General features: G+C 47.3%; 1 protein-coding gene across 1 annotated transcript; it reads right to left on the reverse strand.

Annotated features, from left to right (window-relative positions):
- Positions 1-318: 318 nt before the first annotated feature.
- LOC132592788 (uncharacterized) lies at positions 319-15,965 on the reverse strand. The gene is made up of 14 exons (XM_060280027.1): positions 15,868-15,965; positions 14,757-14,875; positions 14,158-14,307; positions 12,427-12,581; positions 11,450-11,597; positions 10,789-10,946; positions 9,852-9,989; positions 8,764-8,878; positions 6,292-6,435; positions 4,982-5,084; positions 4,315-4,380; positions 3,457-3,543; positions 1,342-1,407; positions 319-356 (listed from the first exon to the last, which is right to left on the reverse strand). The coding sequence occupies exons 1-14, from the start codon at positions 15,869-15,871 to the stop codon at positions 319-321; spliced, it is 1,491 nt and encodes a 496-aa protein (XP_060136010.1). The 5' UTR covers positions 15,872-15,965.
- Positions 15,966-19,553: the final 3,588 nt, after the last annotated feature.

Below are 19,553 nucleotides of genomic sequence, written 5' to 3' on the forward strand. Positions count from 1 at the left end.
CTTCAGGGCTAGTCATCCCTGGATTCCTCTTTGGAGATTACCTTTCTTTCTAATGCAAACTGTTGCACCATTTATGGTATTTCTTTTAATGTGCAAAAACTGAATAAGTGAAGATGTCATGAGCAAACATTCACACTACTGTATTGAAACTCACTATCACAAATGGATCATGAATAAGGAGAATCCCGGCCTTGTTGCAAGGTATTCTTACCGTCTGCACAGCAAGAGCCCTGTGTCAACGGTCTTTAGCAGCTCGCAGCACAGCACTCACGACAGAAAGTGCTCTGCTACAATTTCTATCTTCTTCCTTGGCTTTACTTAAGAGTTGTGACTGTAGGTCACTATCATACTCGCTTCTGCGCGAATACAGAAAAAGACAACGCTTTTCCAACAATGTCACCAGACATATCAAGACTGAAAAGCATCCTTTGGCCTGTCCTATATATACGGGAATATATTCTTCTCTCTCTCTCCCTCTCCCTCTCTCGGTGTGTGTGTGCAAATAAATATATAAAATATCTCTTCATGAAGGGCTATTTCGGACAGTTTCCCCCCGAAAGCTGCAAAGCAAGCAAAACAACATTTCTAAGTGAACTGTCCGGAATTTCCCGGAAATGCCCGAGATTCCAAAGGTGAAATCACCAGCCGGGCGGATTTTGGAAAACTTTGGAAAATGTTTGGGATTTTTGTGTGTGTGTGCTCTATCCACAGTAGCCCCGCTCCTGGATTGAGTTTGGATCTGGAATACTTGATGCCGGTTTAGTTTACAGCAATCTTGTTTGGCACCAGCTTCTCGGGGAAAAGATTGCTCCCTAAAATGTTAATCAGCCAATAATTTAGTCTTCAAAGCCGGGGTTGCGAACCTTTGGCCTGTGAGCCAAATTTAGGCCAGCACAGGTCTCAATTTGACATGTGTAAGGCTCTTTCGTCCAAACCACACCCACCTGTCCCATAATATACGACATCAAGTGTGGGGCACCCAGAGACGTGGCTCCTACGGAAAGCAGGGTTGAAATCACCATCCATCACATGCGGAGCGGTAAAGTTCAACTCCGAGGTATCGACTGCAAGATCACAATGTGGTGATCCAAAAATGTGTTGTCCCTCCTACCAGGCAAAAGTGGCCGAGCCAATTGAGGTCCCAACCCCCCGATACATATCCCACGTTCCACGTTCTTTGGCTTTTACATGAACAGGGCAAACACATGATGAAACATAACACAACGGCTGCCATCATGTCCATAGTTTAGCCCTCAAACACCTCTGGGTCGGTTCCCATTCTCTTGACCATATGCAGCATGATGCCCAAAATGACTTACTTTCACGAAACGAGCATCTTACCTGGATGAGGTGGTCTCGTGTGGTACGTCACTGGGTACAGGACCCGGGGCTTGGATGAATCATGTTCTGAAGAAGAGGAGGAGGAGGAGGAGGAGTATGAATGTTATATCCTGCTCTATCACTACCCGAAGGAGTCTCAAAGTGGCTCACAATCGCCTTTCCCTTCCTCCCCCGCAACAAACCCTCTGTGAGATGAGTGGGGCTGAGAGACTTCAGAGAAGCGTGACTGACTAGCCCAAGGTGCAGCTGCATGAGGAGGAGCGGGGACGCAAAGGAAAAAGCAAGGGGTGAGATAAGAATCCAATGTCTTTGTTCAGACCAGGTCTCTCCATGGTTGCATCTTTAGCCATCTCACCCCTTGCTTTTCCCTGTAAGGCCAATTGCAGTCGTCAACAGTCGTTTAGGTTTACCACACCTATCAGTCAAACCCCCATTCCCACCACCCTTCTGAGTAATACCCCTCCCCTCCCTCTCACGATATACAGTGGTACCTCGACTTACGGGTGCCTTGACCTACAAAGGTTTCGACTTCCAAAGTCCGCTAACCCGGAAGTATTTTCGCCGCATGCACAAAGCGCAAAATGGATGCTTCGACTTCCAAAGGTTTCGACTTCCAAAGAGCGCCTCGGAACGGATCGCCTTCGCAAGTCAAAGTACCACTGTATAAGGGTCTGGTGACTTCTGTTTCAGTGTATCTGAAGAAGTGTGCATGCACATGAAAGCTCATACCAATGACAAACTTAGTTGGTCCCTAAGGTGCTAGGTAGGTACTTTATAGGTTTAGCCTTTCTGGATAGGAAAGCAGAAAAGTCAAATGTTCTTCTAGGCTAGGGCAATTGGCCGTTGGAATTAAAGGATGGGACCTAATGGAAAACCGGAGGCATTAGTCAGGAGTCACTAAATGTCATCTGCTGGGGAAAGAATGAGCTACCAAAATGGCTCCTCTTTTGGTCAAGGCTGCTGTACCTGTGTGAAAGGTGAATGTCGATGTTTCACCCTACTGTACCGCTTTTGAACTGTTAAAAAAAAATATGTAAAAAGAATTTTCAGTACCTGATCTAAACAATTTAGCAAGTCACAAAGGCAAGCCCATTGCAGAGCTGGTGTCGGGCAGAATGTGTGAAAACAGGCTGCGAAGGAGTTTGGGCACTCCTGAAGAACAGCTTCTGGACAATTCGGTGGCTGAGTGAGAGATCCTTGGGGGTCGTTGTCCAACTTTATCATACAGTGATCGACTCCTTCAGATACTTTTTTTCTTAGTAAGGTCCTAGTCTTCCCAGTGGTTGACTCTCCTCAAGATGTTTTCACTTGGTCTAGGGAGGAAAGAAAGGAGACTGAAATGACCACCCACCACCCACGGCTTGGATATCAATTCAGGTTGTCAGCTTTATGCCAACAACAGCAACAACAACATCAATGTATTATTTGTATACCCCGCCCATCTGGCTGGGTCTCCCCAGCCACTCTGGGCGGCTTCCAACAAAGATTAAAATACATTAAAATGTCACACATTAAAAACTTCCCTAAACAGGGAAAATCTAGTACTGTATCTTCATTTCTCTTTACATGCAAGCTTGTTTGATGTAAAACAGTCTTGGCTATGAAGTAAGAATAGAACACCCATGAAATTATTTTTAAGAAGAAAGAAAGAACACAAACGCAAAAGCAAAGCAATCCTGCCTTCGCATCAAAACATTGCAACCAACTGTGCACCTTTCTCAAAGAGCAGCATTCCACCACCCTCCAACGTTGAAAACTAAGGGGAGTTTCAAAAATGGTTTTGTGAGATGGCGTGTAGGTTGCCATAATTTTTTTTTCTTTTTTTTACTATAATAGGACGTTCTAAGATAAAGTAATGATAGCTGGAAACAAAATTTATTTATATTTTCGTCTTGTATAAAATGATTAAAAACTTTAACTTTGCTTCAAAATGCGAGTTTTTGGCTTTTTTAAAAGTGTTTTTCAAACAGATCTCAATTTACCAAGCTAATCATCAACCAATCATAAAAATAATTGCATATTTGGATTCCTCATGTGCAATAACATATTTTTAGAACCCCTCATTGAGCAAATTCACAAAAATAAATAAATTCGTCCTTAAATGACACACCCTACTGCCGCAGTGTCTAAGCAGTTCCTCGCTGGCAGCCACCGCAGCAGTGGACACAGCCACGTCCAAGTCTCCCTGAAGGTCCAGGAGAGCTGCAACAGAAGAAGGAACATGAGAACCACAGCAGAGTCCTCCTGGATCAGGCCAATGTCCTGCGTCCTGTTCTCAGAATGGACAACCAGATGCGCCAACCGGAAACCCAGAAGTGGGACCCAAGCACCAGAGCCCGGTTCCCTCCTGTGGTTTCCCGCAACTGGTGCTCAGAAGCCGAGCCATTGTGGCCAGGAGCCATTGCCAGCCTCTCCTCCAATCCTCTCTCCACGCCAGAACAGGGTTATAAATCACAGAGTGTAGAGATCTTTAAAGAGATAAATTCAAAGGAGGGACAGGGATATGTGTTGTCAGGAGCAAGGACAGAAGGAGCTGCCAGGAACAGAGTTAGGCCCATTCGCTTGCGGAGCTCAGGATTGTTGACGTGGAAGAGGTTTCTAGGATTAAGCTAGAGAAGACAGGACTGGCCGTTTTTTGTTTCTAGGGGCTACATTGATGTGGAAATGAGGAGAATTTTTTGGGGGGGAAACCCCTTACCATTGGCTGATGGGAGTTGTAGTCCAACAACACCAGGAGGGGGCTGATGTACAGGACAGGAGAATTGCAAAACAGCGGGGTTGCAATGGCAAAGAAAAGCAGCCTGGGAAGGGAGCTGGGCTCCAGTGAAAGGTCTTTAAAATATGTTTCTGGGTGTAAGGAATTAAAATCTGCTGTTGTTTTTGGGACTGAACAACATTTAGCATGGTAAGTCTATGTCTGAAGAAGCAGCAGAAAAAAACTGCTTTTGGAAAAATGCTTTGATCCTTACTCACCCCGATAAATGGCATCAATTTCTTTGCTGCTCACCACGTCAGGTTTCAAATATTGTGCATTGAACCCTAGACAGAGCAATAGAAAATGATCAGTTCCTGCGTTTGATACTTTGTCCAGCTTAAAAACATTCATCAGACCGGAGGCCGAGAGGCTGTTGGTACTCTATTAGGGGGGGGGGGGCTAACAACTTCCGGATCACTTTAACCATTTGCTGGTTTAATGGTAGGAACTTAGGAAGCTGACTAGTGCTGGGTCAAAGCATTGCTCTATCCAGCTCAGGACCGTCTACACTGCCTAACAGGGGCTCTCCAGGATTTCTTGCAGGGCAAATGGTGTGGTGTAGTGGGGGCTACTGGGGGGATTGCCCCGGGCACAAAAAGCTTCAGGGGCGCACCTCTGTTTTAATACAGGCAATCCTCGTTTTGCCTAAAGCATTCCACCCCACCCTTGTTCCGCCCTGCCGTACCCCACCTCCATTTGACCCTTGCTCTGCCCTTTCAGTGACATCTTAATGATGTTTTGGTGACGTTTCTGGGTCACCTCCACTGCGCTGGGTGCACCAATCGCAAGAAACCAGTCACTGCCTGTATTTAAAAGTGGTAGCCCACCCTGGGACTTTGGAGCATGGGGCGGGTAAACAACAACAACAACATTGTTTTCAATTACCAGTTAAAAGGGCCGCTGCCTCCCGAATTTCTGGCTTCGTGAAGCGCAGCAGCTCCCGCAGCTCCCGGAGGACCCCCGGCAGCTTCTTGGTGTACCTAGACAACTGGGGACGGGAAAGGCAGAAAGGCAACCCAGGTTCCAGATTAGTCTTTTGTTAAACTCCAGCTTCTTAACGCATTAATGTACCTATGGGACCGCCTCCCCTGGTATGCCCCACGGAGGACCTTAAGGTCCATAAAGAACAACCCTTTGGGGGTCCCGAGCCTCAAGGAGGACCAGGGCCTTTTCAGCACTGGCCCCGACTTGGTGGAACGCTCTGTCACGAGAGACCAGGGCCCTGCGGGATTGGACATCTTTCTGCAGGGCCTGCAAGATGGAGCTGTTCCCCCTGGCCTTTGGCTTGGACTCACTCTGACCCCTTATGTGGGATTTGGTATATACATTTCCCCTTGGCTTTTTTGCTGGCCCATGTAGGACTATTTCAAAACAATTTGAGTTAGCAAAGCAAACATACTTGGTACACTTAGACCTGAGAAACCTCGGTAAGCTACCTTTGTTTTTTACAAGTATTATAACTCTGTTTGTAGAAAACTACAAGTATTCCTGTAACAAGGACTATTATATTTTGTAAGAGGATTTCTTATTTAAGTTTAGACAAGCCTTTTGTACGTTACAAGCAGTTTAAATCTTGATTTAGAAAGCAGACTATAAGGTTGAAGTTATGTTGATCACTCACAGATATATCAGTAATGTTATTTGAATACAGTCTCTGTCCTTTTTATTTGTTAAAACCTTATATCTAAAGAGTTGAATAATTTCTCATTACAAGATTTATGTTAACTTTTACATTCCAGCTGATGAAGAATCATCGAAACAGGGCCTTGTCCTGATGTTGATGTTCACTGGAAGGTATCCTGAATAAAACTTTGTGAAGAATTTTTGAAATTATCCTTTCTGGCCCGAGTTCTTGTAATTTTTTGTTTACTTTTGAACTTACCAAGAACTCCAATTTCTACTGTAATTCAATATGGCCCATGTAGGACTAGCATGGATAGCTGGCTCGGGTGGGTATCTGATGTTTCCTCCCTGTATGGTCTTGATTTATGGGCTAATCCTGAGCCTGCCTTTTAAGCTGTATTTTAAGTAACTGTTGGTTTGTTGTTGTTTTCTTCTACTACATTTTACTGTAATTTCTATTTGGTGTTAGCTGCCCTGAGCCCAGCTCTGGCCAGGGAGGGCGGGGTATAAATAATATTGTAATAATAATAATAATAATAATAATAATAATAATAATAATAATAATCTCTCACCGCCAGGGGGTCCTCCAGGATGTAGCCCAGCCCCCTCATGCTGCCCATCTGCATGAGGGGGCTGGGGGCCACCATCCACTCAATCAAGGTGTCCATAATGTATTGGAGACTGAACAGGCGGCCGATCTCTGGGTGAAAAAGGAGCTGAGAAAGAAAGAAAACACTTGATGGTGTGCAAGGCCAAAGAAAGTGTCGCGAAAAGCCAAGTTCACTACCCCAGACCCTCCAAGTGTCCTGATTTCCCAGGGACAGCCCCGGAGGTACGAAAGCCAACCGGCTTCTGCTTTGATCCCGGAATGGCCCTCTGTCCCCTGCCAGAGCTGCTGCCACCGAGCTTGGGGAGGAGGATGAGGAGGATGAGCCAGAGCTTGTCCCCAAGGACAGTGGCGGCTGCCCCTCCATGGCCTCTCCGTGGCCACTGCTTCTGGCCTCCTCCCTTGGGCAGCACTGGGGGGGGGGTGCAAGCCATGGTCGTTCAGGCTGTGACATTTCAGCACGGAAAAGGCGAAGGAAACCCAAATGTTATTATATATACATACGGTGAGGAAAAACGGGAGGGGAAACAAAAATTAAAGCACAGCCACCAACGCAGCAGAAAAGCAAGATAGGAAGAAGAGGGCTGGGGAGGTAGATCTTTGCTTCACCAGGGGGAAGATAATATACCGGTAGATCAGTGAGCTTGGTGTGTCAAAATGCGCCCAAAAACTGAGCATAACTCGGGTGGTGTGTCACTTGGAGGAAAACACCATAACTTCACGATATTTATAGTTCAAATAACAAAAATGTCTCATTGTAATATATATATAACTGTCTTTAATAAACCAAAAACTAATTCTTTAACTTTTTTTTTATTTAAAAAATATGTTAAAAGGGGGACAAATAAGGCGAAACCCAGAGGTCTTTCCCAGTGGGACTCTGGGCTCAGGCCTTCCTCCAAGGGGTTGGGGCTGTGCCTCCTGGTGGTCCTCTTCAGCCCACCTCTCCCCTCACTCCCACTCCTGGAGAGGAGGTTGAAGAGGCATTGGGGTTGACCCCCTCTTCCCCTTGCGTTTCGTTTTGCACCCACCTCGGTCTCCTGCTTCAGTCTCCCAGATCTTTAACAGCTTCCCGGCTTTGTTCCACCCAGTATTTTAATTATTATTAATTTTTTTTAAGAAAAGGCTCCCCTCTCAAAAAGAGTCAGACAAGCAGGTTTCAATTCAAAGGCAGGCCAACCAGCAGTCAAACAACAGTGAGACAAGTGGGAGTGGGGGGTGAGAAGTGGGGTAGGTGAGGATGATAAGGAGGAGATGAGTAAAGGTGTATAAAATGAAGGGGGGAGTCTATGTCTTACAAGTGGGAGATGGGGTGATAATAGTGATGTAGAAGGGTTGATATTGGGGGAGGGGGAAAGGGTTTTTCTCTTTTAATGAAGTTAAAAAGTAAAAGTAAGAATAATACTGTAATGGTAACAAAAAATGTGGGAAGAAAAAAATTAAACGGTAAAAAGTATAGCTAAAGGGGAGAAAAAAAGATGCTTCAAGGTTAGGAAAAAACCAAAATCAACTTAAACTCCAAGAGCAACTTAAAAATTAACAATGTGGGGAGACCCCCTCCCAAGGAATTGCCAGTTCTGAATATGTGCACAGTTGCTTAAAAGTTGTAGGAATCCAAAAATAAAGGAGGCTGAAATACTAGCGTTCCCCTCCATAGCTCCAACACTCCCCCCCCCCCAGAGGACAGGGCAACTGCTGGCAAGGAATCCCCCCAGGCAGGGAATCCCCCAGACTCAAGTAAAGAAAAGAGGCAGTGGAGGAGACAGTGACCGGCCATGTGCTCCAACGAAAGCAAGCAGCCAGCACACAATACTCTGCGGAGATAGGGCAAAGAATTGCAGAGCGATAATAAAAATGAACACACAAACACCCCCACACCCCCACTGGGCTACTCTCACAACAGCTACCAAGCCAATACTTAGCCAAGAGAGAAGGAGGAAGGTAATACCCAGGATCAAAACTAGGGGGGGGGGCAAGAGAGGGGAAGAGAGAGAGAGGGAGGGAAGAGACGGAAGGAAGGAAGAGACGGAAGGAAGGAAGGAAGGGGTGAGAGAGAGAGAGAAAAGGAAGAAAGAAAGAGGGGGGAAGGAAGGAAGGAGCTCCTGTCCGCCCCCCCCCCCAGCTCAGGCTGCTCCTCCCCCCTCCCCCCTTCCCCCCTGTCGTTGGCTGCAGCCTCAGAGGGGGCGAAAACAGCCCGATTTCCATAACCCGCAGCGACTTTTCCCCTTCAGTTTTTGGAGGGGAAAAGTGCGGGTTACGGTCCGTAAAATACGGTAATTGTTTTTTGCTTCTGGGGGGGCAGCTCCCCCCTGCCCCTCGCTGGGTACGCCCATGGGAGGAGAAGAGGCTGCAGCCGCCCAAGCCCAGCCCTGTGTGCCACACAGAGGTTCAAAGCAGGAGCGCCTGCAGGCCTTCCTTCCCCGTTTCCGACTCTCACCTCGGAGAAGAAGGCCATCCCAACTGCCCTCTCTTTAGCGTCCAGGCGGTGCAAGTAGTCGTTGGCCTGTTTGAAAGTCGTTCTGAGGTGCACTTTGGAGCATGTGAACAAGGTCCTGAAACATCAAAATCAGAGGATGCAGAAGCCTGAAGCTGGCATAATAATAATAATAATAATAATAATAATAATAATAATAATAATAATAATACTTCCTTACTTGCACCCCGCCCACCCTCTGCTCCTCTCCAATTTCACCCAAGTTCTATCTACGGTAGCTAGATCTGTCAAGGCAGGGATGCTTGAGAGTGCAGGGCAGTATCCTGCAAATCAATCTCCAAACCAGCAGAGTTTGCTGAAGACAGGGGGAAGGGGAAGGGGAAGGTCCAGGCTCCTGCCTAACTCTGAGCCGGCAGGAAACAGCCCAGATCTAAAGGGTGCAAAACAAGAGTGTTTCTTTCGAGCCAACCCCAGAATCCAGATTTGCTCTTCCGGATTTCATTCCAACCCCCCTGCAGGCAGGATCTGGTCTGCCCTGTTCGACTTAGGAAACACTGGTGAATGCAAACGGATGTAGAGGAGAGTGGTAAAGGGGGGGGGGATTCCCTCTTGACCCCGCCCGGCCTGTGACGCTTGAGAGATGTCTTTTCAGGACGCAGCCTATTCCTGCCTTGGCCATTTGTTTCAGCTGATCTACAGGCTGACATTGAAATGCCTCCTGGAGAATCCATGGAATGGTCATAATATTACCACTCGACCTCTTCGATTGGCGGAAGTGGCACTATTTCAGGCACCACAGAATGCCTGCTCTGCGTTTGTAAGAACATGGAGTGTGTCAGCACCTCAACTTTGGAGAGCAAACAGACACCTTCCCTGTATGAACATTCTTGTTGAGACCAGCCTACCCAGATGATTCGAAAGCTGGTGCAAATGTTCATCTGGTTAGTTTTTCTCATGGCTCTTTTAATCTCTTGGAAGTTTGTTTGTTTTATTACAATCAAACAGCATACACATTTCATGAAATCAAGAGTAAGTTGATCCCCATTTCCCAGAAAGCAGGCCTCCCCTGCCAGCCCTTTTCACCAACTTACCTTATCAGAAGACGAATGCCTTGGAAAAAGCCTCCTGGACTTGCCAGCATCTCCCAGCACCTTTCCTCCCGCAATGTGCTGTATTCTTTGGCGTAGCCACCAGTGCGGATGAGGTCTTGCAGGGCCTGCACAGTGGTCCTGAATCAAGGGAAAGAATGAAGAAGATTCTATTTATTCATTTATCCATTAAAAAAACTGTATCCTGCCGTCACCCGTAGATCTCGGGGCAAACACAAGATAAAAAGCACCAAAGAAATCATAGAAGCCGGAACAAAGCCGAGCAATGGAAAGGGCGTCGGGTGTTAATCCGCCCATGGCCGGACTGAAGAGGAACCTTTTTGCCTGGCATCTAAAGGTATCTAAGGAAGGCACCAGGCAAGCCTCCCTGGGGAAGAGCGTCCCACTCATGGGGAGCCACCACAGAAAAGGCCCCACCCGCCGGACTTCTCGTGGAGGAGGCACATGAAGAGGGGCCTCCGATGATGGGTAGCTTCACCTGGGGAGTTGGAGGTCCTTGGCAGCTTGCAGTCTTGAGCTGCTTGGCCTGATGGATCCAGCCACAACCCCCAGCTCCCCCAGCCTCCCTCCCACATCTTTCCAGCACGTGATGGAGACTTCAGGTTCCATGGCACCCCAATCAGCCCATCCATCGTGCGGGCGGGAGAGTCTCCAACATCCCTTCCCATCCTAGTGTCCTTCCGATGTTTTGGACTACAACAACTCGCATCTTCAGCCCAGTTGCGCTGGCTGGGGCTGGTGGGAGTTGTGCTCCAAAAGGACTGAAGAGCACAGGGCTTGGGGAAGCAGGGCCTCCATCTCCAAATGAAGCCTATCTCTTTGGTGAGGGCTGAGCCATGACGGCCACGGGTCAGGCTTGCAAGCGCCCAGAGAGAGAAGGGAGGGAGGGCCACCCCAAATGTATTAGCAGGTCCCTTACGCCAGCGGGTCGAGGCGGGGGCCAGCTATACTTCTTCTGCTCGCCCCAAGCAAGAAGTATAGCTGGGTGGCCAGGGCAAGCAGGAGGTGGCCGAACTTGTCCTCCACTATAGCTCCAGCCTCAGGTAGCGACAGCAGCCAGCACAAAACGTTGGTAGCCTGGAGGGAAAAGGACAGGAGAACAGCGTTCAGGCCAAGATCTCCCAGACCCCTGCTCCATCTCTCTCCGTATTGTCTACGCTGACTAGCAGTGGCTGTCCAGGGTTTCAGGCGAGGGACACCCAACCGTGGAGATGCTGGGGCCCTTCTCATACAAAGCAGGTGCGCTGCCACTGAGCCAGGGCTGTGCTCCAGAAGACCCCCCCCCCAGGCCCCCTTGCTTTCTCTTTTCTGCTGCCAATTCTTTATATTTCTTATTTCTCCATTCTTATATTTCGATGGGTCTTAGGAAGGACTACGGACACCCCAAAATATCCCGGCCTGCTCTTAGAAATCAGCAGGTGTCCCCCCCCCTGCTACCAGATGAGCCTTTCCTGCCCCACAGCGATGGACCACTAAGATGCTGCTAAGCAGAACACCCCCCCCCCCTGCAAGAAGCCCCCAGCCCCATCCAGCTCCCATTCAAGAACAACCCAGGAGAGAGAAACGGAGGGGCTTCGTACCACCATTGGCATGACAGAAGTGCTGCGTCGCCTGTAAGTGACCTCTGCATTGGGGTCTTCATTTTGTAGCCTTTGAAGGAGGGGTCTCAGCAGCTTGGGGCGGCAATACGCATTGGCCGCCAAGGCCTTCCAGATGGCTGCAGCTTGTCTGCAATTTTTCAAAAGAGAATTTTTATTTCCCCCCGTTTCTTAAAAAAAGTCAGGCCTTTTCTGTTTTCTCTACATTGCACATACATTACCAAAGAAAGAAATGACAACTCAACTCGGAGCACAATTTTTTGCACGTACGAGATTCAATATAAATAAATATAAATGAAGAAACCCCTTAAATTTAGCCCTCCCCATTTCCACATCACGAAAACTTTGCACATTGGCATATATACCTTTTGCAAAGCAATCTCCCCTAATTTTATGTCTTCCTATATGTTATTTCCACCACCAGTTCATGCATTTGTGTGTTGTGTTTTGTGTGTGTGTGTGTGTGTTTTGTGTGTGTGTTACTTGACTGGAGAACTGCATTGAAAAATTCAGAATAGTGTGAATTTTGAAATAGGACAGTTCTCATTTTGGAAACGGCAAATGATGTAAGCTCTCACTTCAAAGTGACCCAAACTGAATTTGTTCCCTGTCCCTCGCAACTGTCCAGAAGGGGTGTGTGAGTGTGTGTGTGTGGGTGGGTGGGTGGGTGTGAGTGTGGAAAACCTGGCATGGCTTCCATCTGAATCTTGAACAGAGGTTTGAGCCACAGTGGGTACTGCTTTTCCCACAGAGGAAGCAGCTTCCCGAGGGCAGAAAGTTGCCAACTCTACTTCAAAAACCTGGGAGATGCCACAGAGTTGGGAAATCCCCACCCGTGGCTGATGGGCTGTGGCCTGGCTTGGCGGATCGAGGTTATGCAGGGCATCTGAGACGTCCTGAGATTTGCAGGCAAAATGGATCTATCCCCCGCAACACAGTCATCTCTTAGAGATCCTTACTCATCACAGTCCATCGAGCAGTCCAAGAGGCTGTCGACCACTGGGTTCAGACGCTTCGTGGCGAGGTTGACGACTGCCATGAGAGCCTCTTCTTTTGCCCGGGAGTCTGGGATCCTCAGGAGATGGTTGTAAATCTCCTTGACAACCATGGGCAGCTGGAAGAAGATAAAAGAAGAAGACCGGGATAAGAAAGTGTGGTGGACCTGAAAGAAAACGAGGGATTTGGGGGAAATGATAAAAAAGATGTTCAGAGTGTTTATACCCCCTCCCCAAAGAAAAAGAAACAACACAAAAGTGAAGATTTGGGGGTTCTAGGGACAGAATTTCCCCCAAAGACGGTTAAGTTATTTGTGTCTTTAACTACAGCAGCTAGGATTCTCTATGCACAGAAATGGAAAGATGAAGAAGTTCAAAAGAATGGATAAGCAAAGCTGGGAACTAAAATAAGAGAACTTCACCACGACTGTTTGATGTTTAATGGAAGTCTTCTGAGAACTATTTGAAGAAATATTATAATATCACAAATCCGCAAGCAGGATTTGAACTGAGCAATGGAAATAATGAGAGATTATTGTATTTTTGCTATGATACAAAAGAGGGAAGTAAGGGTGCAGCAATGTGATAGAATAAAGAAACAGCATGGAAAATGGGATGGAAAGTAGGAAAAAGAAAGGAAAATTTATTATGTATTGGAATTTTATGTGAAATTGTGGAAATTTTTATTTTTATTTTTTTTAATACCAGGATGAGAAAGAAATGACTATTTGTTTATTTGTTTGTTTGAAAACATGTATTTAGATTTTCAAAATAGCTTACAAAAGAGAATCAGAGAAGAAATATAAAACAGATCAAAGAGCCGGCTTAACTCATCTCTCCTGTTAAGTTAGGAAGCTGCACCTTGCAATAGCACGGTCCATGAACCTCTGTGTTGCTCACATTGTGTTTCCTTTGCATTGACAAATTAAAATACAGTCATACCTCGGTTTAAGTATGCTTCGGTTTGAGTATTTCAGTTTAAGTACTCGGCGGACCCATCTGGAACGGATTAATCCACTTTCCATCACTTTCCATGGGAAAGTTTGCTTCAGGTTAAGTACAGACTTCCAGAACCAATTGTGTACTTAAACCGAGGTACCACTGTACTGTCATAGCAGACAGCGAGATAAAAAAACATGGTGGTTGGTTTTTGGAAGCCGAACTGCAGCAGAATGGAAACAGAGGCAAACCGATGCTGTGAGGGACAAGGGGTATCGCGAAGCCCCTCCCCTCCTGAGTTCCAGCCCAGCCCTGAGCGAGGCTGAAAAGAGGGAAAGCTCCAGCTCAAGTGGGGAAACAGGAAGTGGTGTCCAAGGCTCTGGCAGGGTAGAAGAGCCATCGTCCCAGGTGGGACAGGAAGGGGGAAGGAAGGGGGGCAGACCCGTCCCCCCAACTCCGGAATTGCGCAGAAAGCGTCGGGGGAAGAGGATGGGTCTCCCCAAGTTGTTATGCTGGCGCAAGACGCGCCAAAAGCCACTTGGAGGTTCTGATTCAAGCTGAGCAGATGTGTCTTTGTAAATAGCACTGCCATTAGCACTGTAAATACTCAGCACCAATAAAAGATAAAATGCAGAGCTGTGTAGAGTCGTTACTCTGAAGTAGCCCACTCCGGCCACCGTGACAGATGCCTTCTTACATCCCTAGAAACAAGCAAATTCTACATCCTGCTCCCCCCGCCTCCATTTGGAGCCTTACATCTTCCATGTCCATCCCGCATTCCTCAAGGAAGGAACTCAGCAGGACTCCCGCGGCCTGCGAGATGGCTCGGTCTTCTACGGCCAAGTTGTCAATTGCCGTCAGCACAACTTCATTAACCTGGCTCGGCGTGAGGTGCTCCCCAAAGGCCTGGCACAAAGAAGAAAGAAGAGGGAGTTTTCTTCTGCTCCACATCTGACCACTTTTCAGTAGCCCAAACAAAGTGAAAGACATCTCCACTCTGCCTTGCGGAGGGTTGAACTAGATGACCCTCGGGGTCCCTTCCAACTCTCCAATTCGGATTCTATTTCTGTGTTTATTTAAGGAATTGGAAGATTTTACAACAAACAAAACTAAGACTCGGGTGACGCCTTGCTATTTTCAATCCCCATCTAAAGTTGCTTATGACACTGCTACAACTCCCATGATCCCTAGCTAGCAGGACCAGTGGTCAGGGATGGGGGAAGCCTGCCCTAGGTGGTGGGGGCTGCCTGAGGAGGTTGGTGGGGCAGGGCCCCATTGGCCTGAATGGACCAACCTCTGCTAACCGAGAGCTGGCTGCGGACTTAGCAAGAAACAGTCCCCAAAGCCACACCTACCTTGGCCACTTTGGAGATGTCATTGTAGAAGACTGAGGGCCCAAGGATGAAGAAGTCTTCTCTATACCATTTCACCGCATTGCCTTTCCGGTTCTTTTGCCTCATCTCCACCTTTTTAGCTAAACGGGGTCAGGGTTGGGGATATGCATGCAAAAGAACACAGCATTAGGGCTCCCTGCACAATACCTCCAGCTTTCCCACTGTAGCCAAGAAAAAGATTATCAATTTTACCTCAAAAAATATAATTCAGAACGGGGAAAGGTTCGGAAGGGGACAACCAAAAGGACTGGGGTGGCTATGGAGCTCTACGGTTGCAGCATTTGGGGGGGGGGTTCCATTTTAAAAAAGGGCGAGGAAGAGGAGATGCAATGTATGGCAAGGGGAAAGTGGAGAGAGAGAAAGCTTTTTCTCTCTCCCTCCTAACACGAGAACTGAAACTGAAGTTTCAGGATGGTCCTTCTTCTTGCAGCGCACAGCTAAACTTTGGAACTCCTTGCCACAGGAGGCATTGAAGGCCATGGACCAAGATGGCTTTCCAAGAAGATGAGGCAAATTCATGGGAGAGAAGGCTACCCAGGGCCATAGCTGCCAAGTTATCCCTTTTTTAAAGGGATTTTCCCTTATGCTGAATAGGCTTCCTCGCGAGAAAAGGGAAAACTTGGCAGCTATGCCCAGGGCTATGAGCCATGCTGGCTCTGCTCGCCTCCACGGTCAGAGGCAGCAATGCTTCTGAAGGCCAGTTGCTGGAAACCCCAGAAGGGGAAAGAGCTCTGGAGTTCAAATTCTGCTTTCCCACAGACATCTGGCCATCCCCTGTGGGAACAGGATGCTGGGCTGGGCTGGGCCACTGGTCTGGTCCAGAAGGCTTTTCTTATCTTCCTAAGCAGTGAATCCCTCCCCTCAAACTGCCCTCTCGTCTCTGGCCAATGGGGTGTTTGCATTAGGCCAGTGCTGGCACGAATTCTGGCCCTCCTGAACTCCCATCAACCCCAGCGGCAGCCAGCATGGGCAACACTCAGGGATGCTGGGAGTTGGAGCAGCCTCTGTCGGGCTACAGATCTCCCACCCTGTGGCTTGCAAGAAACACCCCCTTTCCCAGCATCCCACTCACCCATTTTGGCGATCAGTATGTAATGGAGGTGGTACAAGGCCTCCGCGGATTGCTGCCCAACCTCCTTCCCGCTGTCTGCCAGGTGCAGGGATAAAAGTGCCACCAACTGCCCCAGAAGGGGGAAATCCTGGAATATCTAGGAGGTGGAGAGACAGAGAGAGAGATGCACAGTCAGCCCTCGTCCCACAGAGCCCAGCAAGAAGCATAGAAGCCTAGAGTTGGAAGAGACCCCGAGGGCCATCCAGTCCAACCCCCTGCCAAGCAGGAAACACCATCAAAGCATTATTGACAGATGGCTGTCAAGCCTCCACTTAAAGACCTCCAAACAAGGAGACTCCACCACACTCCTTGGCAGCAAGTTCCACTGCCGAACAGCTCTTACTGTCAGGAAGTTCTTCCTAATGTTTAGGTGGAATCTTCTTTCTTGTAGTTTGAATCCATTGCCCCGTGTCCACTTCTCTGGAGCAGCAGAAAACAACCTTTCTCCCTCCTTTATATGACATCCTTTTATATATTTGAACATGGCTATCATATCACCCCTTAACCTTCTCTTCTCCAGGCTAAACATACCCAGCTCCCTAAGCCGTTCCTCATAAGGCATAGTTTCCGGGCCTTTGACCATTTTGGTTGCCCTCCTCTGGACATGTTCCAGCTTGTCAGTACCCTTCTTGAACTGTGGTGCCCAGAACTGGACACAGTATTCCAGGTGATTTCTGACCTATGTGATTTCTGACCCTGATCTATGATTCTATGATTCCCCCTTTTTGAAAATAGGGACAACATTTGCCCTCCTCCAGTCTGCTGGAACCTCGCCTGTTCTCCAGGAATTTTCAAAGATTATTGCCAGTGGTTCTGAAATCACCTCTGCCAGTTCTTTTAATACTCTTGGGTGTAGTTCATCTGGCCCTGGAGACTTGAATACATCTAAACTAGCCAAGTATTCTTGTACTACCTCCTTACTTGTTTGGGGCTGTGTTTCCCCTGCTGAATCATCTGCTCCATATTTTTCAGGTCGGGCATTGTTTTCTTTTTTGGAGAAGACTGAGGCAAAGAAGGCATTGAGGAGTTCTGCCCTTTCTCTGTCCCCTGTTTGCATTTCACCATCTTCTCCTCTAAGTGACCCCACTGTTTCCTTGTTCTTCCTTTTGCTATGGACATACCCATAAAAGCCCCTTTCGTTGCTTTTAACCTCTCTAGCAAGCCTGAGTTCATTCTGTGCTTTAGCTTTTCTGACTTTGTCTCTACACGTGCTGGCTATTTGTTTGAATTCCTCTATGGTGGTTTACCCCTTTTTCCATTTTTTGTACATATCCCTTTTAAATCTTAACTCAGTTAAAAGTTCTTTTGATAGCCAGCCTGGCTTCTTTAGGCACCGTCCATGTTTCCGTCTCATTGGTATTGCCTGAAGTTGTGCTTTTAATATCTCCCTTTTAACAAACTCCCAACCATCATGAACTCCCTTCCCTTTTAGTATTTCTGTCCATGGGATCTCGCCCAGCGTTTCCCTAAGTTTTCTGAAGTCGGCTTTCTTAAAGTCTAGGATTTGAGTCTTAGTATGCTTGGTTGTTCCTTTCTGCTGAATAATAAACTCCAGAAGAGCATGATCACTCCCACCTATTGATCCTGCCACTTCTACCCCACTAACCAGGTCATCACTATTGGTTAGGATCAGATCTAAAATGGCCGATCCTCTTGTTGCTTCTCCTACTTTCTGGACAATGAAGTTGTCTGCAAGGCCAGGGAGAAATCTGTTCGACCTTATGCTCTTGGCTGAGTTTGACATCCAACAATTATCAGGATAGTTGAAATCCCCCATTACTACTATCTCACTTCCTTTTGAATGCTTGGCCATCAGTTCCAGGAAGGCATCATCTGTGTCCTCAGTTTGGCTTGGGGATCTATAGTAAACTCCCACAATGAGATCAGTTATTTTTCTCTCCCTTAATTTTGACCCAGATACTCTCAACTTGGCTTTGAAGTTTTAAATCCTGGATCTCTTCACAGGTATACACATCCCTGACATATAACGCTACTCCTCCTCCTTTCCTGTTTGGTCTATTTCTCTGAAATAGATTGTATCCCTCTATTTCTACATTCCAATCATGAGACTCATCCCACCAGGTTTCAGTGATGCCTATTATGTCGTATTTAGTTTGCTGTACCAAGAGCTGAAGTTCATCTTGTTTATTTCCCATGCTCTGTGCATTAGTATACAGACATTGAAGACCATTGATTATTCCCCCATGTCTCTTATTTAAGGATATTTTTCTCCCCCCACTAGGTCTGCGTGCTTTTTGCTCCATTTGGTCCTTGACATTTGGATGATCATCTTCAGAACTTGATAGACTCTTACCTTCAGGACCACTGTCTCCCTCCCCCATATGTCAGTTTAAAGCCCTCCTGATGAGGTTTTTGAGTTTCATGGCAAAAACATTCCTTCCAACCCTTGTGAGGTGCAGCCCATCACTTGCCAGAAGCCCATCTTCAAGAAACTGCAGACTGTGATCTAAGAATCCAAACCGTTCCTGTTTGCACCATTTGCGAAGCCAGTTGTTCACTTCCCCTATTTTTCCCTCTCTCCCTGGGCCATGTCGTTCAACTGGGAGGACAGATGAGATGACAATTTGTGCATTTAATTGCTTCAACTTCCTGCCCAGAGCCTCATAATCACTTTTGATCTTCTGGAGGCTATGGCTTGGAGTGTCATTGGTTCCCACATGGAACAAAAGGAAGGGGTATTTGTCAGTGGGTTTTATGATTCCTTGCAGCCGTTCTGTTACATCTTTGATCTTGGCCCCGGGGAGACAGCACACCTCTCGAGACATCTGTACCCCTCAGTAGGGAATCCCCTATCACCACTAGACGCCTCTTCATAGGCTTGGTTAGGATTCTTCCATGTGCTGTCCCTTCCAAGGTTACCTGCATATTCCCAGAGGACTGACTTTACTGCTTGTCTTCATATTTCTGATCAACTGTGACGAGGGAGAGATCTTCAAATGGAGTCTGTTCTTCGTCTTCCATGTTAAGGGAGAGCACTTCAAATTGATTGTGTCGTTCTCAACACTCCGAGCGATCCCTGGGCCTTCTACTTCTATGAGTCACGTTCCTCCATACATCTGGCTCCTGTGTTGGGGAACTGACCGTCTGGCATGCTTTCAGTCGGCAAAGGTGGCAAGGGCTTTTTTTCAGTTCTGGAACCTCTCAGGTAGGCCTTGATGCCATTATAAGAGAATGAGGGAGGTGAGTTCATGGTGAGTCCTCGGGTTAAGAACTTTGCTTCAGGATGGGAACAGAAATTGCGCGGTGGAGGCGCGGTGGCAGCGGGAGGCCCCATTAGCTAAAGTGGTACCTCAGGTTTAGAACAGTTTCAGGTGAAGAACAGACCTCCAGAATGAATTAAATTCTTAACCGGAGGTACCACAGTATAGAAATGTAATACATTATAAATAAATAAATCTGAAATGGCAGCATGAAGCCTTGGTCACTCACATCAAACTCTAAATGCTGGGAAACATATTTCATGAGAAAGCCAGTGGTCTTCACAGCTCTTTCCCGCTCGTAAAGCTTTGGGGAATCTATCCAGGCATTTGTGTGCTGCGGGAGAGAAATCATCATCATCACATGGAAGGCTGAACGTGGAGTGAAGGAGGTTACTAGAGCATCTAGGATAGTTATTCGAGAGAAAA

Source organism: Zootoca vivipara, chromosome 11, assembly GCF_963506605.1.
Source record: "Zootoca vivipara chromosome 11, rZooViv1.1, whole genome shotgun sequence".
Lineage (NCBI taxonomy): Eukaryota > Metazoa > Chordata > Lepidosauria > Squamata > Lacertidae > Zootoca > Zootoca vivipara.